General features: G+C 39.5%; 1 protein-coding gene across 2 annotated transcripts in view; it reads left to right on the top strand.

The window, feature by feature from the left end:
* The window catches only part of xrn1 (5'-3' exoribonuclease 1), an 88,226-nt gene extending 63,704 nt beyond the window's left edge, over positions 1 to 24,522 (top strand). Inside the window, exons 32-43 of one of the 2 annotated variants that reach the window (XM_078410412.1) lie at positions 1,122 to 1,253; positions 2,865 to 3,002; positions 4,250 to 4,391; positions 6,549 to 6,676; positions 8,129 to 8,263; positions 9,560 to 9,697; positions 14,572 to 14,740; positions 17,428 to 17,588; positions 18,081 to 18,194; positions 18,291 to 18,402; positions 19,948 to 20,105; positions 21,171 to 24,522. In XM_078410412.1, coding sequence (XP_078266538.1) covers positions 1,122 to 1,253; positions 2,865 to 3,002; positions 4,250 to 4,391; positions 6,549 to 6,676; positions 8,129 to 8,263; positions 9,560 to 9,697; positions 14,572 to 14,740; positions 17,428 to 17,588; positions 18,081 to 18,194; positions 18,291 to 18,402; positions 19,948 to 20,105; positions 21,171 to 21,479 — 1,836 coding nt within the window. In that variant the 3' untranslated portion in view covers positions 21,480 to 24,522. The remainder of the gene's footprint in view (positions 1 to 1,121; positions 1,254 to 2,864; positions 3,003 to 4,249; positions 4,392 to 6,548; positions 6,677 to 8,128; positions 8,264 to 9,559; positions 9,698 to 14,571; positions 14,741 to 17,427; positions 17,589 to 18,080; positions 18,195 to 18,290; positions 18,403 to 19,947; positions 20,106 to 21,170) is intronic. The other variant, XM_078410414.1, reaches the window with a different exon arrangement.
* Positions 24,523 to 26,756: the final 2,234 nt, after the last annotated feature.

Below are 26,756 nucleotides of genomic sequence, written 5' to 3'. Positions count from 1 at the left end.
TGTAAATTGATCCGAGTGTAGATAGAACGGGTGTATGGGTGATTGTTGGTCGGCGCAGACTCAATGGACTGAAAGGCTTGCTTCCATGCTGTATCTTTAAAGTTAAAACAAGTTTCTGATAATGGAAATCTGAAATGCCTTAGAAAATGCCGACAGAAAGCAAAGAGCCAGCCAGAATCTATGGGTTAGATGAGGGCCTGGACTGTTATGTATGGTCTTGGTTTCCTTATTAGTATTATATCAACTAATTGGATGAGAATGCACATGGCATGGTTAGTAAGTTTGAAGATAATACTAAAATTGCTGGTATCGTAGATAATGAAGGTGGTTATCAGGATTTACTGCAAAACCTTGATCAGCTGGGGAAGTGGGCCGAGGAATGGCAAATGGAAATTAATTCAAATAAATGTAAGATGTTGCATTTTAGGAAGTCAATCCTGCATAAGGTTTTCATGGTGAATGGTAAGGCCCTGAAGAGTCTTGTTGAACAGAGGACTGAGGAATACAAGCACATAGTTCCCTGAAAGTGGGGTCACTGGTGGACAGCACGCAGTCGATAGGGCATTGTGTATAGATGATGGAATGTTATGGTGCAGTTGTACAATTGTTGGTGAGGCACTTGGAGTATTGTGTTCCATTTAGTCACCCTGGTGTAACGAAGAATGTATTAAGCTGGAAACAGTGCAGAAACGATTTATGAGGATGCTGCCAGAACTTGAAGGATCGAGTTATAGGGAGAGGTTGGGCAGACTGAGACTTTATTCCTTGGAACCTAGGATTTTCCCACACGCAAACTGGAAGAACAGCACTTTGTATTCCGCATAGATTGCTTACAACCCAATGATATGAACATTGCATTCTCCAATTTCGAGTAATATCTCCCAAAACCCCCTCTCTTCCCCTACTCCCATCTCAGATTTATCCCACCACCCTGTGAGATTTTCATTGTTGTTTCCATTTTCTGCTCTGTACTGAAATGCTTTACGATTGAATAGACACGGCTGATATTCTCTGGACTGTAATGAGTCAGACTCACTCTGGAATCTGCAGAATTGTAGCTTTGTGTTAAAGACGTCAGTATGCAAAAAGAATCACATTTTTATCTGCATTTTAATATTTAGCAACTTAATGGAAGACAGCCATATCTCAGGGCAGAAAATCAGAGCAACCAAATCAACCATCCAAAAGCAAATGGACCATCTAGCTTTCAAAGAAATGGTGATCATGAACACAAAGGAACATCTGCTAAAGTGGTAGGAAGGATGTTCACTTCTGAAAACTTGTGTTAAAAATGTGGATGTTATGTTCACATTACTTTTTCTCCTCTTTCTGCACGCATTCAAAAACAAAATGTTCGACAGTCATTTTGTTCTTGTTTGCAGTTACATTAAACACCAGGTTTCCCTTGCATATGCGATTGTAATATAGAATCTGGAATTTATTTAAATATGACATTCAGAATAATTGCAATTTTCATTAGACGCCTGTTCAGAAATGAATTTAGCATATTTTTTATTTAATCATTGAATTCCAAGCATAACAGCAATAAAACATAGTCAAATAAAAACATGTTAAATGATGACAGAATAGGGGAAAATGAACCCAGAAAAATATTCCAGAAACCTTCAAATCTCCATTGATTTTCATACTGCCATGTTTAATTTTTGCAAGATTCTAGATATTGTATTATGTTTTTTGCATTTCCCTCAGAGAGGGTTAATAGAACTTGTTGCACTGTACAGTGAAAAGATCTCCATTGTTGTGCTTATTGATGCGTTGATACACGGTTAACTGTTTTGTCCCACTGGGTATATTCATAGGAGGCCGATAGAATCTTTGCTAAAAGGGATCATGATAATATATGTGGAGGGAAAAGGTTACTAACAGTGCAGCTGTGCTAAGAATGTGACATGAAGCTCAGTGCTGCTCTCACTGCTGCACTCAACTCAATGTGCCAGCAACAACTCAATGTGCCAGCAACATAACACAAGTCCCACTCTTTCGTGCTCCCATAGCATGAATTCTTCATAGTTTGGTCTGGAGAGACAGGCTAGGATAAGCAGTGCAGTCGATGCTGGGGTATTTGGCTTGGATGCATTCTGGTCAGCATGGTGAATATGGGCCATTGCTTGGGGATTGACAGCAGCTGGCCCACTTCCCAGATCCTACAGTCTTCTGAACTGTTCTTGGATGTTTGTTGGCTACACAGCCCTCCCCACACCCTCATGGACAACGCATTGCTGCGGGAGTTTAGAAATCTGTGGCTCAGTACTGTGCAGTAGAAGGGCATGTTCATGCTCTCCTCCTGGCGCAGTGTCATGGCACAATGCTGTGCAGTGACCAACCATATTGATTTATTCTATATAAACCCACGAGGGTTACATAGCTCCTGAGTGTTTGCACTAGATAACCAATATAATGAATCAACACTCTGTGTGTAATGCTAATGTGTTTAATTTTCATTTTCCAATTTGGGTTACTCTATCCATCTGCATGTTGCAAGTGGATAAGTAAAATGAACTTTGCTGCTGCCCTTCAGTGAATGCCGAATGTAAGTTCACCACACCAAATAGCTGATCGTCTGTCATTTATTGATGAACTCGCACAAGGGCATGCTCGCATGCTATCGGCTAAGTCATTCATCATTGGCATGCTTAAAAAGTATGACTTAGCTTTTTAAAGGGGAAGTTTATTTCTAGAGAAGTTAATCCTATTTTAATATGGAACTGCAAGAAGAATCAACATTTGTTGAACTCTGTCAGGAACGGAATTAAAAATAAATATCAAAGTAAATAGAGCTTGTTTTTCTTTGAATGAAAACTGATATGTTATTTGAGCTGAACTACATTATCTTTGTGTCTTAGGATCGGCTGAAGCCAGATGAGTTTTCCAATGTATGGCAGTCCTTACAGAATAATTTGGGAATTTCTCCCGACCCTAAACAAAGCAATTCTCATGGTGCACAATTAGCTTGCAAACCCGATTCTGGTTGGCAAGAAAAGGTAAGCATAACAATCTAAATTAAATCGCAAAGGAGGGCATTTGGCTCATTGTGTCTATGCAGATAGTCTAATATGTTTCAAACTTGGAAAGTTTGATGTACTTTTCACAATGACTTACCGCATGTTCCTTTCGAAAGGCTTAAGAGAACTTAAAATAATCAAAATTACTATTTTCACTATATTTTTGCCTGGTAAAGAAAGGATGTCCTCTGCTCCCAATTCCCCCTGCATTACGTTCAATGCAAACTTAAAAAAGTCAAGTCAAGTTTATTTGTCACACACACATACAAGATGTGCAGTGAAATGAAAGGTCACCCACAGTCCAGCAATAGAGCAATAAAAATAAACAATTTCACACACAATCACAACCAACACAAAACAAAAAAAAACAAGAAACATCCATCACAGTGAGTCTCCTCCAGTCACCTCCTCACTGTGATGGAAGGCCAGAATGTCTTTTCTCTTCCCCTGCCGTCTTCTCCCGCGTTCAGGCTGTTGAAGTTGCCACGTTCCAGGCCACGCCGGACGGTGAAAGGTCTGCAGCGGGCCGACCCAAGCCCCGCATTCCGGGGCAGGCGAAGACGCTGCCGCTGCACGTGGGGGCGTTCGTGGCTCCCGTCATTGAAGCCCCCGCCGGGCAGAGAAAAATCCCGCGGCCTATTTCAGGCCGCGCCGGACGGTGAAAGGTCCACGGCGGGCCGACCCAAGCTCCGCGATCCGGGGTGGGCAATGACGCTGCCGCTGCCGGAGCTCCCGATGTTGGCCCCCACCCAGGGGGCTGCGAGCTTCCGACGTCCACGCGGCCCGCAGCTAAAGCCTCCGGAGCCTCCAAAGGCGAGTCACAGCCACTCCCGCAGCGCCACCACAGCCTCCAAAGGCAACCAGCTCCGCAGATGGTAAGTATGGTCTGGCCCGCGGCCTCTGCGAACCAGAGCCCAGGTGGCCCCAGGTGTAGGCCGCCAGCTCCAGGTGTTTGGCCGATGGTAGGCCGCAGCGGGAACGGAGACACGACCCAGAAAAAGGTCGTGTCTCTGTTCAGAAGAGACAATTTTACAGTAAATACTGAGATCATAAAACCCATTTTTCGGGCAGGTTGCAGTGAAAATTCATTTGAATTATTTTACTGCTGATTGGCAAAAGATATTGTCAATTGATTGCATCACCACAAGAGAATGTGATATTCACTGTTGTATTTTGGACTAAGTGTATGCACATTTTCTATTATTTACTCTTTTCTACCTTCTTAGCCTGCTTCTGGCTCAGCAACCATTTCTGGGTTTCCGTCTCCAAATTCTCTGACTACAGGAAATACTATGCAGCCCTTCAAAACTGATGAGCAACAAAAGCAGAGATGGGTACCAGGAGAACAAGTGATACGAGCCAGGAAAGGTAACCAGTGGAATGAACTCAGTTAAACTTTGTGGTTATGGTTAAATTGTTTAATGGAATATTTGAATTAAAATCAACACCTGGTGTTTCAAATATGCCTGAAATTTTCGTATGTCATAACCCATTTAGAATTTCTTAAGCTTTAATCAGTTTTGAAAACATGGGTACATCTGACAAATGTTGATGTGCAGATTCGTATCAATACTTAATTCTATCCAAAATCTTGCTTATGATAGAGTTAAGTGTTGATACAAATATATTTTTATCAATGAATGTTATTTCATTTAATTACAGATTGTGAGAAACCTGCTGTTAGAAAGTAATAGAATATAACCATATAACCATATAACAACTACAGCATGGAAACAGGCCTGTCCGGCCCTACCAGTCCACGCCGACCATTCTCCCTGACCTAGTCTCATCTACCTGCACTCAGACCATAACCCTCTAATCCCCTCCTATCCATATACCTATCCAATTTACTCTTAAATAATAAAATCGAGCCAGCCTCCACCACTTCCACCGGAAGCCCATTCCATACAGCCACCACCCTCTGAGTAAAGAAGTTACCCCTCATGTTACCCCTAAACTTTTGTCCCTCAATTCTGAAGCTATGTCCCCTTGTTGGAATCTTCCCCACTCTCAAAGGGAAAAGCCTACCCACGTCAACTCTGTCCGTCCCTCTCAAAATTTTAAAAACCTCTATCAAGTCCCCCCTCAACCTTCTACGCTCCAAAGAATAAAGACCCAACCTGTTCAACCTCTCTCTGTAGCCTAAGTGCTGAAACCCAGGCAACATTCTAGTAAATCTCCTCTGTACCCTCTCCATTTTGTCGACATCCTTCCTATAATTTGGCGACCAGAACTGCACACCATACTCCAGACTCGGCCTCACCAATGCCCTGTACAATTTTAACATTACATCCCAACTTCTATACTCGATGCTCTGATTTATAAAGGCAAGCATACCAAACGCCTTCTTCACCACCCTATCCACATGAGATTCCACCTTCAGGGAACAATGCACAGTTATTCCCAGATCCCTCTGTTCCACTGCATTCCTCAATTCCCTACCATTTACCCTGTACGTCCTATTTTGATTTGTCCTACCAAAATGCAGCACCTCACACTTATCAGCATTAAACTCCATCTGCCATCTTTCAGCCCACCCTTCCAAAAGGCCCAAATCTCTCTGTGTTTCTTTCTTTGAATTGTTTTGATGTGTTAATCTACACTTGTGAAGGTGGATAAGTGCAAATATAATGGGTTGAGTGGCCTCCTTTGTGTTGTACATTAACAATGATTCATTTAATCATATAGCATGGAAATAAGCCCTTCGACCCAACTCATCCAAGCCGACCAAGATGCACTCTATGCTAGGCCCATTTGTACGTGTTTGACCGATATATCCCTCTAAACCTTTCCAATCCACATATTATCCAAATGTCTTTTAAAGCTTGTTGTACCTGCCTCAACCACTCCTACAACAGCTCGTTTCGTTCATATACCACTGTCTGTATGAAAATGTTGCCACCCGGGTTCCCATTAGATCTTTCTCCTTTCACCTTAAACCTATGCCTTCTCGTTTTTGATTCCTCACCCCTAGAAAAAGGACTAGCTGCATTCACCCCATCTATGCAGTCATGATTTCATGCACCTTTATAAGAGCGGACCTCAGTTTGCTGTGCTTCAAGGAATGAAGTCGAGACTGCCCAAACTTTTCCTGTAACTCAGTCCCTTGAGCCTTGGCAACATCCTTGTAAATGCTTCCAATTTAATGGCACTTGTATGTTGGTCCCTCCCAACATTGACGATGGAAATGTTCTTGGTGCTGCCTCCTTCTGAATGAGCCATTTATTGTCGACACCCATTCATGGCTACATATCAACGGCCTGCTGAGCTTTTTGCTGTTACTTTGTTTTCCCATAAACTGCTTAATTGTGTATTTGTTTTCCAAATTTTAGTAACAACTTCACACGTGTAGCATTAAATTATCTTGTTTATTGATTTGTCCCATTGAGTTTCCTATTTTTATATTTCTTCCCGTATCTACTGCCAAGAGGTTCCTTTCAATTTTAATATACCAATACTCAATGCAAATAAAGTGTTCCTGTCGTCTGCATATTAGCATTATTTTATAGAGGTTGTATTTTTTAGAATTAAAGCTCATCATCTTGCATCCAATAGCAAAAGAGGACAACTCTGAAAATTTCAACACAAGAATTTGGGGACCTGAAAACTCAGGCCAGTCGCAATCGTCCGTTTCCAATTTGCCAAGTAAACAGGTATGTACACATTTTAGGATTGTAAATTGGAATTTGATATTCTGTAGACTGGACATGGATATTACAACATTTAGACCATCGAGTTGTGTGGAAACCAATCATGCTTGTCGATGGCCAGCGAACAGCTGTTCCTGGCTTAGCACTTCTTCGACTTATAGCTCTGATTTTGCATATGTGAATGTCTGATTCAAATTTGGCAGAGATTCTAGCACATCTTGCCCACTGAGTTCTGCAGCAGAACCATGATGTGTTGCAGCGAAGGCTGGGATGCACAAGGCCTACGTTTTGTACTACGGAGGTCTAACAAATAAACAGTAGTTCTCACTGCAGAGTCACAACTCTTCCAATCCAGATTTAATCCTGACCTCTGCCTGAAAAGGCCACACCATGTTAGAATAACTCAGCAGGTCAGGCAGATCTCTGGAGAACATCGATAGGTGACGTTTCGGGTTGGAAGCCCTCTTTAGACTGATTGGGGGGAGGGAGGGCGAAGAAAGCTGGGAGAGAGGAGAAAGTGTGGCAGATAATAGGTGGAGGAAAGGGGGTTGATAGGCAGATAGTTGGAACAAAGGCCAGAGATATAAGTAGAAGGTGTGAGATAGACTGATTGAGTTGCAAATTGTGCAGCCAGAGGAAGGAATGTGGGAGAAGGGGGAGGAGAAAAATAGGTGGGAGTCCAGGTAGGGCACAGGGGAGGGGAGGGGGTGGGGGGGAAAGAGGAATGTGGGGGAGAAAGGTGCGGGGATGGGGTTGCTAGAAGTTACCTAAAATTGAAGAATTCAATGTTCATACGTTTGGGTTGTAAGCTACACGACCTTTGTTTGCATGTTCTCCCTTGTGATCGTACAGTTTGTCCCAATGCTTAACTTTACTACCACATTCCAAAAATGTGCAGTCTGGTAGATAATTTACCCACTGTAAATTGCCCCTAATGTGTAATGTTTAGTAGAATATGGGCGAGAGCATATGGAAAGAATGTAACGGGTTAGAGTAGGATTAGTGTAAAAATGAGTGCATGATGATGGGCACAGAAAGATGCTGTGATATCAGAGCCAAAAATATTGTTTCCATACTATTTCCCACATGACATTATAATGGGATTACTGACCCAATGAAAAAGTACCTCACTTTGCATTTCTTTAATGTATTTATAATTCATATTCTAACATGAATTATTTTTCATTTTTAATTATTTTTAAGCATATACTCTTTTAAATCTACCAAAACAGTTCTTTAAATATCTCTGAAACAAACCTTTGAAAATAGTTTAAAAGCCGTACAAGTCACAACTGGCTGAGATTCTGAGCTCAACAAAAGAATGCAAACATAACCAAATGTCCTTTTTTTTAGTAGAGATAGCATAATTGATAGCTGCAAATTGTTTAAAAAAACATTTTTCATTAAGCTTGGAACAACCACAAGTGTGAGATATGTTGGTTTGAAACTTTGCAGGCATGTACAGCAGGCAATAGTAAACAAAGTATGAAAATTCTCAAGAGGAATGAAGACTCAAATGAACAGAAACCTGCTGTGGTAAATTGTCAGTCATCTTTATCTTCGGCAGAAAAATGTGATTCCTCCACCAAGGTAAGAAGCCTGCTAGCTATTGAAGTGCATAGTGGATTTTCTCTGAGATTTTCGGTTTCCTCCCACACTCCAAAGACATACAGATTTGTAGGTTAATTGGCTTGGTATAAGTGTAAATTGTCCTTAGTGTGTGTAGGATTGTGTTAATGTGCAGGGATCGCTGGTCGGCGCGGACTTAGTAGGCCGAACGGCCTGTTTCTGCGCTGTATCTCTAAACTAAACTAATGTGTTCAGCTTTAATATAAAAGGCAGTGAAAATCAGGAACTCTTTTCCCACCTACCTCTATCCTTCTTTGAATAATTGTTGAGGAAGTCAGTTTGAAAATATACTAGTTAATCTTTTTGTTAAGCAGCAGTATTAATAGATGTGAAACCAAGCTGGAAATTGAATGAGAGATACCAAGCAACTGGTTTAAGAAGCTGGGTGCCCGAATCCTGATCCTTATGCACTCTGCTGAAAGGGATGGATGTAAATTGTTAATGATAATTTATTAAGAAAGTATACTTCTGGTTGAACGGAAAGCAAGATTCACCTAACCAAGCGTGAAAGGTCATCGTGAATCATTTTCCTCAAATGTGATTTTAAGATGAATAGTGCAAACACGGTTAGCTGGTGAAATGACTTTGATCTCTGGAGATCTGAACAACTGAAGCACTGAATGTAAAAGTATCTGCAGATGTATTTGACAAATGGAAGTAGATGCTATTTAAACAGTGTTTTTTCTTTTCTCTTCCCCTCCCCCGTACATGTTCTGCTTATGGAACTTTCCCTTAATACTTCCGTTTGGACATTAAATCCTTTGACCATTTCAATTTGCTTGGATGTATTTAGATTTTTCACTGAGAAAAGCATATTGCTTTATCAAATAATGTTCTCTCGTTTTAGTTTTGTCATAATGTCACTTAAGAGTGAATGGCAAAAGATTTGATTTTCAAGTTGAATTTGATGTAAAGGTTTTGACAAGGCAAAGCTGTGCTCGTGAATTATTTCATACAATATTTTTTTGATGTATTGCTGGTTGTTGTGATATTCTCCACCTCCTCACAGTTGCATCATGAATTTTTTTTAAATTTTGCAACAGAAAAAAATCTCAGTGGGAGCTGTTTTGTTGGTATGGTCTATTTTGTTCTTGCAGGCTAATTTTGTATTTTTCAATTTTGTTTGGGTTTAATCTTTATTCTTGCTATTAATCTTTAAAAAAACAATGATGTTGCATTGGTACTTCAAGCACCTTTTTGTGGTTCTGTAGTTTTACTTGAATATGTATTTGATGTTGCAATGCAATATATCAACAGGTATCGTCTGAGTTTGAAGAACTCTTAGTTTCATTAAAGACACCCAGTGGACAAGCAGGGAAAGATGCACAAGACTCTCAGTCCAAAGAAAACAAAGGAAATAGTGGAGAAACTTTATCCCCGCAGTCTTTTGCAATGGTAAGTGGTCACAAGAAAGTTATAATGTTAACGTGTAAAATCTATCAAAACTAAAATGAGACTATAAACTTTATATTAACTATAACATTTGTGTATCTGAGAAAAGATAATTTCACCATCCCATTCTTAATGAACTTTGGCTCCTGGTCAGATTTTACAACTCATCCCACTTTGTCTTGGAATAGACTGACTCCCCTCCCCCCACCCCTCATCTTTGCACATCCCTCATCCTGGACTTTTCCACTTGATAATTTAATTTCATGTTTGTGCAATATTACATATTGTGCAATAACTGGTCACTTAAATTTCACTATTATAATGCACATGACACTTTCAATACGTTGTAACTGTTTCTTTTGACTGGTGGAAAACTAATATCCCTCTGGGATAAATAAAGTGAATTGTATCATAGTTTTATCACGAATTACCTCCTGTGGGATTGCAGAGAGCATTGTCAGATGCTCAGCTGCCAGAGGTAGCCCTTTAGCCAGAGGTTAGCAAGAGGATTGGAGTTCAGAAAAAGACAAGTGTTGTTCAATTGTTCAGTATACCAGTGAGACTACACCTGGAGTACTTTGTATGGTCTTGAGCCCCTTATTTACCAAAAAAATATGTTGGCATTGAAGCAAGTTCCAAAGAGATTCACCAGACTCATTTCAGGGATGAGAGGGTTATCCTATCATGCGTGGCCAAATAAATTAGATATCCTTCAGAGGGAAATTAATTATAATATTAATATATTCCTTTATTCATCCCACACCGGGGAAATTGTATTGAAACATACAATACTCTTAAGGAATATAACTTGGTAGATGTTGAGATGAGTGGGAGCATCCTGAACAAGGTGTCATGTTACAAAATTTGTGGATGGTCCTTTAAAACTAAGTGCATAGGATCTACTCACAGAAGGTGTGAATCTCTGAAATTCTGTTCCCTGGAGTGTCATGGCAGCTGGATCATCAGATATATTTAAAGAGGAAGGAGATGCATTTTCCAAAGATCAGAGTTGAGAACTATGGGGAACTCGCACAAAAGAGGCGATAAGGTCTGGGATAGATCTGCCATAATGATAATGTACGGTGGGACGGGCTTGGGGGGATGGTTGGCATACCCCAGCTATTTTCTGATCTTCTGCACTAAACTCATTTGTCAGCACATAGCTTGTGGCCTTTTTTGCCATCATATTTCAAGGTCTCATCTAAATACTACTGAACTGTTGTTGGGGTTGCTGCCTCCTCCACTCCTCAGGCACAGTGTTCCAGGTTTCCACGACCCACTGGGTAAAAAACATTCTTCCCTAAATCCTCTATAAATCAACTTGCTTTAAACCTGTGCCTTCTGCTTACAGGCACACCTGCAAAGGGAAAACATTTTTTAATTATCCAGCCATGGACAAACAAATAATTTGTTTAGTTGCACCATAACCTTCCTCCAGATTATCACATTTTACATCATATACAGTTTAGTTTAGAGAAAGAGCATGGAAACAGGTACTTCGTCCCATCGAGCCCACTCCGACCACTGACCACTGTTCACACTAATTATTTTGCATCCACTCGTTGCACACCAGAGGCAATTTAGAGGCCAATTAACCTACAAACCCGCATGTCTTATGGACAATAGACAATAGGTGCAGGAGTAGGCCATTCGGCCCTTCGAGCCAGCACCGCCATTCAATGTGATCGTAGCTGATCATTCACAATCAGTACCCCGTTCCTGCCTTCTCCCCATATCTCCTGACTCCGCTATCTTTAAGAGCTCTATCTAGCTCTCTCTTGAAAGCACCCAGAGAATTGGCCTCCACTGCCTTCTGAGGCAGAGAATTCCACAGATTTACAACTCTCTGACTGAAAACGTTTTTCTTCATCTTCGTTCTAAATGGCCTACCCCTTATTCTTAAACTGTGGCCCCTGGTTCTGGACTCCCCCAACATTGGGAACATGTTTCCTGCCTCTAATGTGCCCAACCCCTTAATAATCTTACATATTTCAATAAGATCCCCTCTCATCCTTCTAAATTCCAGCTTATACAAACCTAGTCGCTCCAGTCTTTCAAGATACGACAGTACCGCCATTCCGGGAATTAACCTCGTGAACCTTCGCTGCACGCCCTCAATAGCAAGAATATCCTTCCTTAAATTTGGAGACCAAAACTGCACGTGCGGTCTCATGCGCTGTACAATTGCCGAAGGACCTCTTTGCTCCTATACTCAACTCCTCTTGTCATAAAGGCCAACATGCCATTAGCTTTCTTCACTGCCTGCGGTACCTGCATGCTAACTTTAAGTGACTGATGAACAAGGACACCCAGATCTCTTTGTACTTCACCATTTCCTAACTTGACACCATTCAGATAATCTGCCTTCCTGTTCTTTCCACCAATGTGGATAACCTCATATTTATCCACATTAAATTGCATCTGCCATGCATCTGCCCACTCACACAACCTGTCCATGTCACCCTGCATCCTCATAGCATCCTCCTCACAGTTCACACTGCCACCCAGCTTTGTGTCATCCGCAAATTTGCTAATGTTACTTTTAATCCCTTCATCCAAGTCATTAATGTATATTGTAAATAGCTGCGGTCCCAGCACCGAGCCTTGCGGTACCCCACTAGTCACTGCCTGCCATTCTGAAAAGGACCCGTTAATCCCTACTCTATGTTTCCTGTCTGCCAACCAATTTTCTATCCATGTCAGCACCCTACCCACAATACCATGTGCTCTAATCTTGCCCACTAATCTCCGGGTTTGTTTCGAGTGCTCTGGTTTCTCTGGGTTTGTCTCCCTGGTTCCCTACCAAAGACATGTAGGTTTATAGGTTAATTGGCCTCTGTAAATTGCCTCTAGTGCGTAGCAAGTGGATGCAAAAGTGCGATAATTAGAATTAGAACAGGAAAGGGTGCGCAAGAACAGTGCCCTGGTGAGTTGAAAGGGAGCTCAGGGTTTGGTACGTGGAATCACATTCAGGCAGAAGAGATTAGTGTCAATTGGCATCACATTCAGCATGGACATTGTGGACTGAAGGGCCTGTTCTGATGCTATGTTCTATGTTGACAAGTCATCAGGGTTTCCAAATAGTCAGATGGCGGAAATCAGAGTTTTACTGCAATTTCAAAAACAAAGCAGTGAATTCTATGTTACATATGATATTCATCATGTACATCCATTCCATTTTGAGACAGCCCAAGATTAATTGACCTAAAGAGCTAATCAGCAGATGAAATTTAACATAGCAAACTTTTTGGTTCAGTGGAGAGTTCCAAAATGTTTCAGTTCTAGTATCTCTTTACTTGTATACATAATAATTATTTTGAAATATACACCGTAACAATACTTGAATGAACTGTACTAACAAAATTGAAACAAGAAGAAGTGCTGCATGCCCTTGACATGTTAGGCAGCTTCATTGTGGAGAATAACAGTTGACATTTTGGACCAATATTTTGGATAAATGAAGACAGTAGGGGAGGTAGAGAGAACAGAGAGCTAGAGAGAATCTTCAAGGATTGGACAGGCTAGATGCATGAAAAATGTTCCCGATGTTGGGGGAGTCCAGAACCAGGGGTCACAGTTTAAGAATCAGGGGTAGGCCATTTAGGACTGAGATGAGGAAAAACCTTTTCACCCAGGGCATTGTGAATCTGTGGAATTTTCTGGCACAGAAGGCAGTGGAGGCAAATTCACTGGATGTTTTCAAGAGGGAGTTAGATTTAGCTCTTAGGGCTAAAGGAATCAAAGGATATGGGGGAAAAAGTAGGAACAGGGTACTGATTTTAGATGATCAGCCATGATCATATTGAAAGGCGGTGCTGGCTCAAAGGGCCAAATGGCCTACTCCTGCACCTATTTTTCAATGTTTCTATATTTCTAACAGGAAATGTCTGATAAGGAATAAATTAAAGTTGTCCAAGTAACAACTGCTTTAAAAACTGGCTGTTGTAAGAAAGTGATTCACAGATAAATTGAAACAAAGATAAAAGCACATATGTTCGGGAAAAAATAGTTGCGGGAGTGGGTGGTTACCTGAAATGTTTAAATTCACTGTTGGAGTTATAAAATGCAGGTGATGATGAGGTGATATTCCTCGAGCCTAAAGGCGGGATGTGTCAAATTGATAATATTCAGCAAATAGGAAGCTGTGGTGGAGATAGTGAATAGGTTGCCAATTGGGAAACATTAAACCAAAGTTTTATATTTTCTTTGAACTTAAAAATGATATTAAAATGTATTAAAACTGTTTCATGTTATTTATGGTGATATGTGAAATGGTTTATCGGGATGGATTTATCAGTTGCAGTGGTTTAAATCTATTGGAAAACATTTTTACAGCGCCTTCCCAATGTCCTCTACACATTGTCGAAAGAATATAATCTCCAATTTAGCACTAGTAAAGTTGATGCAGTTTTATAAATAAATGCAAATTGATAACAGGAGCAAATTAATAAGAGTGCTGGCGCAGGCATCAGCCCATCTCTCACTCCTCCCAATCAACAAAAATTCCATCCAGCTATTGCATTCAAGAAGGTGGGACCTTTTTAATTGTTTGTTTAAGAGCAAAGAGAATATTTCTTAGCAAACTGTATGAAAAAAACTGGTAGAAAATGTAATTGCCTATCATTTTAATCTGAGGAATCCTAAACTTAATATGCAGTAATTGAGAATATTCTTTGGCATCTCTTAATCCACATTAGCTTCTTGAATTTAATAATCTCTCTTTGTCAAAATATTTCCCTGGTTTTATAAATTACTATTCCAGTCCATAGCAAATTATGAATTTTGACTTTTTCCCTGTATCTTAATTATTGAGAACATAGGGACTATTTAGAAAACTTTTGATAATATAACAAATATTTTTTTGATTTTGTTGATAGAAAGGAACACAAATGTTAAAGGAAATTCTGAAGATTGATAGTGCAAATCCAGCCCCTGATAAAGAAGCTAACATATCTTCTAATGTAAAGCAAGAAAGCTCTCCAGCTGCTTCAGTCCATCATGAGAGAGCAGGATATGTCTCCCACCAACGACCATTAAAAAAACTTGGTAAGTCAATCGCCATTTTTAACATTCATTTTACAAAGGATAAATTCTACCAAGAGACTAGGGTAGGTGTTCTGGTAACTGCAAAACTATTACCTTTAAAAAAAAATGGAACCATAAGGAAGAGACCTGAAGTTGAATCCTAGCCCCTCATAGCATTTATACTTGTCTTATCAATGAGTAATGTGTCAGCTGAGTTACTCCAGTTTTTTGTGTCTATCTTATCAATGAGTAATCTTGATTAGAAATTGGAGAACTGTCAGTAAACATAACAAGCAACTTCGTTTCATGTCAAGTCGAAACTCTGATGTGAAAGACTTTACTGCAGATACTTCATTCAGTGGCAAGAAACTTAGTGTGATACTCATCTATGGGCACATTGACAAGTGCTTGAATATTGTCAATTTTGACCATATTTCATACACGCAGTCATGGGGAATCATTGCAAAGGAAAAAAATAACGTGCCGAGTGGACACAAAAAGCTGGAGTAACTCAGTGTTATCTTCAGTTTAAAACAGCATCTGCAGTTCCTTCCTACACATTGTGCCAAGTAGTACTGTTCAGAAACAAAAACATATGGTTTCTTCGTTGGCCAAACTAGCTTTCTACCTCATCTTTTGCGGTGATTATAATTCCATGCGGAGGTGTGATTACATCAGCAGTGGAAGCCGTTTAGCACCTTTCCCGATTAGCAAGTGAGACCCGATGGTGACAGTGAAAGATGTCTAGCACTCTGAACACAAAAGTTGCATTGGTGAATGCTTGTGACCACTCATCTCCACACATGTATTGGAAGCATCGTGAGCAGTAATTGACCATGGCAGTCTTATTTGCCTTATCAGCCATGTATAATTGTCAACATCAACATTTAAACCAAAAGTTTGATTTTACAAAACCAAGTTGACTCTGAATGGTTACTGCGAATTTAATGAAAAGCTGTAATCTGTAACATCTTTAAATATAGCTTTTAATATTTCCCAATGTCCGATGCTAAACTAATAGGTTTCAAAGGTCTTTTATTGGCACGGTTCCCAATTAAGGTACAGTGATATGTGAATTACCATACAGCCATACTAAAAAAAAGCAACAAGACACACAACTACATAAAAGTTCACATAAACATCCACCACAGTGGATTCCCCACATTCCTCACTGTGGTGGAAGACAATAAAGTCTATCTTCTTCCTCTTTATTCTCCCGCGGTCGAGGCAGTCGAACCATCCATCGGGGCGATCGAAGCCCCACGTTGGGGCGGTTGTAGCCCCCGCGTCAGGGTGATCGAAGCTCCTGCAGCTTGGAGCTCCCAAATCGCTGTCTAACCAGAGCCCGCGAGCTGCACGATGTTAAAGTCCGCAGGCTGATGGAGCTCCCAGGTCGATCTCTGGCAAAGGAATCGTGAGCTCCATAATGTTAAGTCCACAGGCTCCCGAGGTTGGAGCTCCCAAAGTCGGTCTCCAGCAAAGGCCGCCAACTCTTCGATGTTAGGCCGCAGTGCAGACAGAGATAAGATATGGGGAAAAATCGCATCTCCATCGAGGTAAGAGATTTAAAAAAGTTTCCCCCAACCCCCACTCTCCCCCGCCCCACATAAAACAAACTAAAGAACACTAAAAGCATACATTTAACACATACTATTAAACAACAAAGAAGGAATGGACAGACAGACTGTTGGCGAGGCAGCCATTGCTGGCGCCACCCGGTAATAGGCCTGTTGCTTCCTGTTTTCAGTCTACCTTTTTCAATAGAAGTAACATTTGCCAAGTTCTTATCAATTGACCCCCCACGTCCACGGAATTTTGAAGAAGTAAAATTCATTAAATACCAAGGCACAACTTTTTAGATCCAAATCCTTTATTGTCCAACAATTTGCTCAATATCATGTTCCTGATATTTATAATTCTCTAGAGTTCTCTCCATTCCATGTCTGTTTGTTACACCTATTCTGGCACGTTACTGGTATGCTTTTACAATTAACGTTGATGCAAAATACCTATTTAATTCATCCATCTCTTTTTTCCATTGTTATACAAGACTCATTTTCCACAGGACCCATGCTCACATTGTTTACCTTTTTTAAATGGTCATGGAAGCTTTAGCATCTTTTCTGAGATTTAGCTTCCTGATTAGTCTTTGTTCATTGTATTTTTGTATATTCTATCCAAGCTTCTGGCCTGCCACCCACTTTGGACCACAGGAACCTTCTCTTTAAGTTTGATGCTGCATTTAACTTTTTTTTAGATAACCACAAATTGCGGGTGGTGCTCATACAATTTTTCATTTCAATTGAAATGTATCTAGATGGTATGTTCTGCAAGATTCCTTTAACTCCACCCCTGGGTTACTTCTGACCATCTAATTTTTCCAGTCTGAAGGCAGATGAAGTTTCCCCATTGTTATTATCAGCTTCAGAGAAGGTGCCATTCTTTCTTCCTTCATGCTGTCTTACCACGTGGTTACCCTTAGGGACCACCATGACTATTCTGCTGTTATTAGTACTTTGTAAAAAAACAAAGTAAAAATCTTACTGTAATTTTTTAAGCCTGTCAAGTCATCATAGTAAAATTATTATACCAACAAAATTGTAGAACGGTTTATTTTCTGTTGTCAAAAGTCTTATGCTTGAGAACTTATTGCACCTTGAACATATTGTTGCTTAAAATGTACCATTTGTGAAATTGTTTCTTTCTAGCTGCAAAAATTAACAAACCTCAGGGGATACTGGGTGGAGAAATTTCAGGACATTATCGAGGGCAACCACCTCCTTTATCCATCCCAGTGTCAGAGTTGTTCATCACTTGTGTCAGACTTGGGTTACCACATCCAGAGTTCTCCTTTATTAAGACCCCACAGGTTGGAACATTTTATTTTATTGCTTCAACAATAATGCTTACTCATTAGCAATACGATTAATGATAAATAATAATAATATTTTACAATGCAAAGGCAAACTTACTATTGACATTATTATTTGTGTGATTTTCTATTGCTGATACTCTGAGAAAATGATTGCCTGCTAACTGATGGGGAGATAAGAATCTTTTTTGGAACAATTGGTTAACTGTGATGCAAAATCGTCATAAATCCTGAAAGAAAAGAAAATGTTAGGTTTTTTTTCTCAAATTACTTTGTAAACTAAAGGATAAATAGTTTCATTTAAAACTCTGCCAGTGACATTTTACTGGAAACAAAATGTTTTCAATCAATGGGAAAAGAAACACTTATAAGGTACTTTTTGTCAAAAAATAACAAGCATCGTTGATTTTCAATAATATACCATTTCATAATATGCTTCAGGCCTTCATTATTGTGTGTGTGTTAAGTATGAAATGTTTTGTACTCTAGGGCTTGAAGGTTTGCCAGGTGAAGTTGGCCAATGGTTTGCTTGTGCATGGACCTCAGTGCCATTCGGACAATGAAGCCCAAGAAAAGGCTGCAGCGTTTGCACTACAGCGACTGGTACAAACAGCAACCAAAAAATCTAATCTCTTTACATGTGCCTTTTTGCTAACCAATTTTTTAATGAGTATGACCCGATAATTTTTGTTTAAACAGAATGCAACAGGACAAAATACACACCTCGGTCCAAACATATTTCCCGGTTATCAACCCATGACAGGAAATGTACCGCCTCGGGCCATTCCACCATCCTTTGGTCAGGCTACAGGTAACAAATACCTGAATTTATTGTGATTAACTGTGTACTTGATTCCACTTTGGTTACTTGCTTTTAGTTCTGAGTAGCTTACTGTACTGTAAAACCTGGAACGTTAACCCAGTTTCTCTTTCTGCAGATGCAGCCTGGCCTGCTCACTGTTATTGGCATTTTCAGTTTTCATTTCAAATGTTCAACTTCTGCAATTATTTTATTTTTATGTAGTTCACAGATGATTAAAGTAGAAACTTGTTTTAAAGGTTATGCATTATATTTTATGATCAGTTTATAAAAGTTATCCTTCATGACAGAGATTAGGAGGCTCCTCCTAAGCTCATATTAGCTCATGCCAGAACATATTCAGGAAAGCATCAAGGTGACAAGATGCAGATTGTTTTATATTTTCCCCAGTCATGGTTTAGTCAGAGAATGTTTTTGGGAAGCAGAAGATAAAATATTCAGCCCCATATACATTATGTTAAATGTTGTAGAGTCATACAGCATTGAAACAGGTCCCTTAGCCCAACTGGCCCTTGCTGACCATGATGCCCTTTCTACACTAGTCCTACCTGCCTCTGTTTAGCCCATATCCCTCAAAACCCTTTCCTATCTATGCACCTGTCCAAATGTCTTTAAAATGTTGTTATAGTACCTCTCTCAACTGCCACCTCTGGTAGCACATTCCATATACCCACCACCTTCTCTGTGGAAAAAGCTGCTCCTCAGTTTCCTATTAAATCATTCCCCTCTCAACTGAAATCTATGTCTTCTGGTTCTTTATTCCCCTACTCTGGGTAAAAGACTCTGTACATTTACTCTATCTATTCCCCTCATGATCTTATATACCTCTATAAGATCACCTGTCATCCTCCTGCACTCCAAGGAATTAAGTCCTAGCCAGGCCAACCTCTCCCTGGAAAAAAAAAGAGGAATTGAACCTATGAGTACTGAGTACATCAGTCTGAAGAAGGGTCTCGACCCGAAAAGTCACCCATTCCTTCTCTGCAAGATGCTGCCTGACCTGCTGAGTTACTCCAGCATTTTGTGATACCTTTGATTTGTACCAGCATCTGCAGTACTGAGTATATTGGTGCCCTTTGAAGAGTGTGAAGACTTATGGAATGAAATCAGTAGTTTAGTTTAGAGATACAGTGCAGAAACAGGCCCTTCGGCCCACTGAGTCCACACCGACCACCGAACATCCCATACACTAACGCTATCCTACACACTACAGGCAATTTGTAATCTTTACCAAAGCCAACTAACCTACAAACCTGTATATCTTCGGAGTGTGCGATGAAACCAGAGCACCCAGGAACCGGGAATTCCACGGTCACGGGGAGAATGTATAAACTCCATACAGATAGCACCCGTAGTCGGGATCGAAACTGGGTCTGGTACTGTGAGGCAGTGACTCTACCGTTATGCCACCCCGTGTGGTGAGTAGTGTTGAAAATTAAAATAGGAATTAACAGGAAAGGAGAGATCTAAGATATATTTTGAAATTTTTCAAATATTAACATATCTTAAAATATGTGTTTGTATTTCAATCACTAGGTGGTATAATGCCTACGCCGCCTCATGGATATGGTCCTGTGCCTTGGCCAAATTTGATTCCTCCCCAGCTATACAATAACTTTCAGATACCATATTCAGGAAATATCTGTCCTGGAGGAATGCTTATTGGTACTCACAATCAATTTGTGCCATTGCAGGTAAGTGGCTTCAGGCTAAAATATTTGGCATGGTCTCTGGAGGAGTGAAGAGTTGAAGGAGGATGCACTTATAGCATTTGGAGAGATCACACATGAAAGGACATAGTAAAATGCTGTCTTTTCTATGAATATTCCAAAATCTGAATCTATACTGAGCATTTGATAAAAGTATCTTGTTTCATTAATATACACAAAAAGATGGAATAGGACCGCTATATACATTCATGATAGATGGACCTGTCCAATATGAGAGTAATGTCATCCTGGTGATACAATTTCTTTGCATTGAGAATCTTAACAGGGAAATTATCAATTTTTCAGTTGCACAATAATCATTAAAATACATTTAAATTTACATTGAGGCCTTTTTTCTGACCATAAAACCTGTATATGTCAGTCTTTTGCCTCAAGTCTCTGTACAAGTCGCAAGTCTTCATACAAGAGCTTTATCTCTCAAGGAACCTGAAACACTTTTCATTCTGGGATGGTCCTGAGCAGCTGCAGAAGATTCTCAAGGGAGAGGATGCACAATCAGAAGTTGTGCTTATGCACATTGACATAAATGGTTAAGGTGGAAAAAGGGATGAGTTCCTGCAGAATGGACATAAAGGGTTGGACAAAAGGTTAAAAAGCATGACCTTGAGTGCAGTATTCCCAGGATTACTCCTGTGCCACATTTTCGTGAGGGTTGGTATGGAAAGATAGGATGATCCACCTATGCAATTTAATTCACGTTTAATTCATGATGAATGTGCGAAAATAAGAAGAGAATAATCACCTTGTTGGCCCCCAAGTAATCAACAGAATTTGCAAAACAAATGTGCAAGGAGATTGCAAGAATAATAGACTTGTCATAGAAAGAATATTTTAACTTTCCTAATATAGACTGAGTCTGCATTATTGCTAAGGGCTTAGATGAGGGTGGAATTTGTTAAATGCGATCAGGAATATTTCCTCAGCTGGTATAGAGGACCCTACTTGTGAGAGAGTAAAGCTTAACATACTCTTTTTTTTGTCACTGTGAGCATATTGTGTTATTACCATGATTTGTTTCTTATTTATAAGGTCACAAAGAGGAGGACAGCTTTCAATAAACCTTACGATGAAAAAGAATTTAGTCCCTCTCTTCAGCAAAAACTGAGTCAGCCAGCAACTACAATTGAATATTCTAACACATCACATGGATATCCTGCCACCAGCACCTCCAGGAACTTCATTCAGCCCAGCCAAACACCTCTTGAGCCCCAGAATAAAACAGTTGTACACACAGTCATTGAACCTCAAGGGCAACAACATCCAATGGCAGGTTCTTCTGGAAAACGCAAGCAAAGAAAATTAGCAGTCAATTTTGGAGGTCCTCGGCTGCCCCAATAGTTAAGGTGAATCAAATTAAGCTGCTTCTGAAATTTAATTTTGTACGGTAGTTTTTTGGATAGTCTTGGCATTGAATGTTGCAATTTTCTTCAAGTATGTGCTTTTCAAAATGCTAAATAGTATTATCATTAGGCTAAAATTGTCTCCATGATAAGCTGATAACCTTGTGGATTATTTTGCCGTCGAAGAGACAGTACTTTTATCTCAAACGCTTAGAATTGAGCACCTAAAGCATCTGTCTTTTAGTGAAAGGCGATTTGTGCATAAGTCCATTCGCATGATGAAGTAAGCCTTGCAGCTGTGATCAGTTTCCAGTACAGGCCATAAAGCACAAAGTTTCTGTTGATTTGAATTGTATTTGTTTCCTCTTTTATTCTAATTATTTTAATTTCAAAGGTTTCTCATTTGTTTGAAATATAGAAATAATGCTTTTTAATCATCAACTATATCTCTGCTTTATCATCATCCCAATTAAACACTTACGTTAAACTCTTTTCAATCATAGCAAGTACCATATCCTATTTTTAAATTGATTAGTCAGGTAATATTTTGAGATATCGTGGAAGATTTGTCAGACCCTCCAGTTTGGAATCTTACTTGTATCAATGATTAAATTGACTGAGATGCTCGTAGCACAGAGGAACAGCAGATGAAACATTTGCCACCCGTTCCATCACACACCTGATATTTAGTTCAATTGAAATGGCTGGGGTTGAACTTGGGTCAACTTTTTAAACAAGGACACAATTCTCATCTAGGCTTGGTTACTGCGCAGACCGATTTCATAATCACTTCAGGACAAATTGTAGGATAGTGATCATCCAGACTTGTATGATATTGTCAAGAAAGCAGGCAGACTTTTGCCTACAAGAGCAAAAACTGTCAAAATCAATATTAAAAGGGATTAGGAGAGTATAATAAAAAATACTGCATAATTATTTTACAATATATTGTTATGCAGGCATTATTAATTGTCTGCTATACTTGATTAAAATTCAATATCTAGAAATTGAATTTTCACTAATGGGTAAAATTGTATCTCCTCCATCAAAATTCTTACATGGCCTTTAATGCTGGGATTGAATCAGGCACAATGGAAATGAAACTCCCACGGTTGCAATAAGGCTTTGCAAAATTTTCAGCTTTAAACAACCTCGCAACTGTATGGAAAATTACAACGAATGATTCCTCCAGAAGTCTATGTAGTAAAACAATTTGGACCTTTTATTATATATGGTGAGCAAAAGTGAAGAATTGCCAAATTTTGTGATTCTTTGAGGATTAATATTGGTTGTGCATTACAGATATTGTGATGGTACTGACTATTCAACTTTTAATGCAAATAAATTTTTCATTTGGCTATAAAATTAGTAGAGACGCGAGCCTTGCATTTAATTGTTTCTGTTTTGTGATCTATACCTTGGTTTGGAAGATATATTTTGTTTATAATTAATTTCCTTTTTGGACATTTTATTCTGGGTCAGTCTGTAGAATATAAGCCTGTGTACAGTTTTCATTGTTGAGTACTTTTACATCCTTTCTTTGTCTCAACAAATTATTTTCCTTTCTTCAAATTTTGAGTACATTTTTTTCGGCATCAATTAATTAAAAAAAAAAGGCTAATTGAGCTTAATTAATCATGACTGAAACTGGCCACAGTACGTATGTCTGTAAACAGCATCACACGTTGTTTAACTGCATGGGTTCCCTCAGCTTCTTAGTGGACTACTGTTAGTTTGTTAAACAGAGTGCTTTTTTTTTGTAAAGTATATTGGGCCATTGTTATTTTTTGGGGGTGATTGCTATGAAGACTAGATTTTCAGCTGAGTATTTCATTTTACAAAACACTGCAGTCATACCCCTTATGCCATGAAGAACCTTATTGTATGGGTGACATTTCTGTAACTAAACCAGTAAAAGCTGCATTGGATCAGGTGTGGTGCAGAAAAATATTGATCCATACATATTATGCTTTAATACAGTTTTGTTATAATATTCAGCTTATTTCCTTTTTGTCTGTCTCGTATGAGTGTATGGCTTGGTTTTGTATTAAACCCAATGACTTTGCACTTGGTACAAATCAGTAGACTTCATTCTTTATGATACAAAAATTGAGATACTTTATTCACCTAAATGTTCGGGGGTTTGATAAAACTGGTGTTTTATTGTAATACTCATCAAAACAGCTAATGGTCCTTGTATTTTGGCATTTTACATTGCTTAAACATGGTACCTATGTTTTGGAATTTTTAAATTTTCTAATAATATCCAATGGAATGGATTAAATACTGTGATTGAATGTGTTTTACTGTGTTTTAATTGATCGGTCTTTCTAAAGGTATTCCTGATCAAGTTTTAATGTCATCTGATGTCCTATATTTTGTCCACATCTGTCAATAATTTGTGAATTGCCATCAAACGTCCAAGGAAGAGCAGCCTCCACTAAATGCAAAATCCCAACTCAACATGTATGACCTTGCCTAATTTTATAAATTTCATGTAAATTTTAGTTTTTATTCAACACAGTCAATTATGTCCATAACACAGTTATACCAAAAGCTTAATATGTACTTGTACAGCAATGTATTTTATACAACACAAAGAAGAAAATCACTTTCTGATGTAGATGTTGTAGAAGTGCTTTTAAGATTGTTTTTTAGAAACCATAAAATCTCAAATTATTTACTGCCTAATTTCTAGGTTCCGACACATGTACATTTTTTGGTTTCAGAATACTACAACTGTTTAATCAATTTATGACACAAACATTTTAACGTTTATCAGTGTTAAAATTGTGTTTCATTTATGAGTGTTCCTGATGTTATTTTAAAGCCTTTCCATGTAGATCACACTGATTTAAAAATGTACAGTGAAAGAAAGGTAATGGCAGCCCATTAATCATATTTATTGATGAATGTGGACTTTTTACATTTTGTGTATTAAACAATGGAACAGTGACTGGTTAATAAAACAGTACAGTGTAATGTTGCACTTTCTGCTGATGTGTATAGGCAAGCTCGATATGATAAATAAAACATTTTGTTACAAGTGTTTAAATATGATGCTGACTTTATTTTATCAGTTAGTAACTTGTGACAGTTCAGAGAAAAGGAGGATAAAATCAAGGTTGTTTTGTAGCTGTTTGTCAAGTTCCTCAGCTTGATGTTCTGAGAATCATTGCACTGCATTTTTAATCTTTGTAACTCCCTTTAAATCCCCAAAAAGGAAGTTTTCTATAAATTCAAGAAATGTTTTACAAAATCTTAATCATATTTTCTAACTAGATTGCACCATCTTTGTTGTATCTCTTCACCACTCCGATCTCTCCATTCCAATAATAATTTACTTTTAAAAGTTAAATGTGTAACAAACATGGCACTTCAACACTACTTTCAGCAGCCTGTTAGAGAGGGGTAAGTCAAGATTATAAAGATGCCGAGGGGCTGCACAGTAGCCATCTAATAGAGCAGTTGCCTCGCAGAGCCAGAGACCCAAGTTTGATCCTGACCTTGGGTGCTCTCTGTGTAAAGTTTGCACGTTCTCCCTGTGACTGCACGGGTTTCCTCCCATGTCCCCAAAACATGCGGGTTTTTAGGTTAACTCTGTAAATTTGCCTCTAACGTGATGAGAGTGGCGAGAAAGTCAGCATAGAACTAAAGTAAACAGGTGATTGATGATCAGCATGTACTTGGTAGGCCAAAGAGCCAGTTTCCATGCTGTATCTTTCAATCAATTTGAAAGCATATTATCTACCTTCTTTGATGAAACATAGAAAATAGGTGCAGGAGTAGGCCATTCGGCCCTTTGAGCCAGCACTGCCATTCAATGTGATCATGGCTAATCATCCACAATCAGTACCCCGTTCCTGCCTTCTCCCCATATCCCTTGATTCCACTAGCCCGAAGAGCTCTATCTAACTCTCTTTTGAATCTAACATCCAGTGAATTGGCCTCCACTGCCTTCTGAGGCAGAGAATTCCACAAATTCACAACTCTCTAGATTCTGGAGTAGTTCCTGAGGACTGGAGTGTAGCTAATGTAACCCCACTTTTTAAAAAGGGAGGAAGAGAGAAAACGGGGAATTATAGACCAGTTAGCCTAACATCGGTAGTGGGGAAAATGCTAGAGTCAGTTATTAAAGATGTGATAGCATCACATTTGGAAAGTGGTGAAATCATCGGACAAAGTCAGCATGGATTTACAAAAGGCAAATCATGTCTGACGAATCTTATAGAATTTTTCGAGGATGTAACTAGTAGAGTGGATAAGGGAGAACCAGTCGATGTGTTGTATCTGGACTTTCAGAAGGCCTTCGACAAGGTCCCACATAGGAGATTGGTGCACAAACTTAAAGCACACGGTATTGAGTGTTCAGTGTTGAGGTGGATAGAAAATTGGTTGGCGGACAGGAAGCAGAGAGTAGGAATAAACGGGTCCTTTTCGGAATGGCAGGCAGTGACTAGTGGGGTACCGCAAGGCTCAGTGCTGGGACCCCAGTTATTTACAGTGTATATTAATGATTTGGACGAGGGAATTGAATGCAACATCTCTAAGTTTGCGGATGACACGAAGCTGGGTGGCAGTGTTAGCTGCGAGGAGGATGCTAGGAGGCTGCAGAGTGACTTGGATAGATTAGGCGAGTGGGCAAATGCATGGCAGATGCAATATAATGTGGATAAATGTGAGGTTATCCACTTTGGCGGCAAGAACAGGAAAGCAGAGTATTACCTGAATGGTGACCGATTATGAGAAGGGGAGATGCAACGTGACCTGGGTGTCATGGTGCACCAGTCATTGAAAGCAAGCGTGCAGGTGCAGCAGGCAGTGAAGAAAACAAATGTTATGTTGGCATTCAAAGCAAGAGGATTTGAGTTTAGGAGCAGGGAGGTTCTACTGCAGTTGTACAGGGCATTGGTGAGACCGCACCTGGAGTATTGTGTGCAGTTTTGGTCTCCTAATCTGAGGAAAGACGTTCTTGCCTTAGAGGGAGTACAGAGAAGGTTCACCAGATTGATCCCTGGGATGGCGGGACTTTCATAAGAAGAAAGACTGGATAGACTAGGCTTGTACTCGCTGGAATTTTGAAGACTGAGGGGGGATCTTATAGAAACATATAAAATTCTTAAGGGGTTGGAGCGGCTAGATGCGGGAAGATTGTTTCCGATGTTGAGGGAGTCCAGAACCAGGGGTCACAGCTTAAGGATAAGGGGGAAGTCTTTTAGGACCGAGATGAGAAAACATTTCTTCACACAGAGAGTGGTGAGTCTATGGAATTCTC

The sequence above is a fragment of the Rhinoraja longicauda genome, chromosome 13 (genome assembly GCF_053455715.1).
Source record: "Rhinoraja longicauda isolate Sanriku21f chromosome 13, sRhiLon1.1, whole genome shotgun sequence".
NCBI lineage: Eukaryota > Metazoa > Chordata > Chondrichthyes > Rajiformes > Arhynchobatidae > Rhinoraja > Rhinoraja longicauda.
Note: the sequence above shows the minus strand (reverse complement) of the source record. Positions and strands in the feature narration are given on the sequence as shown.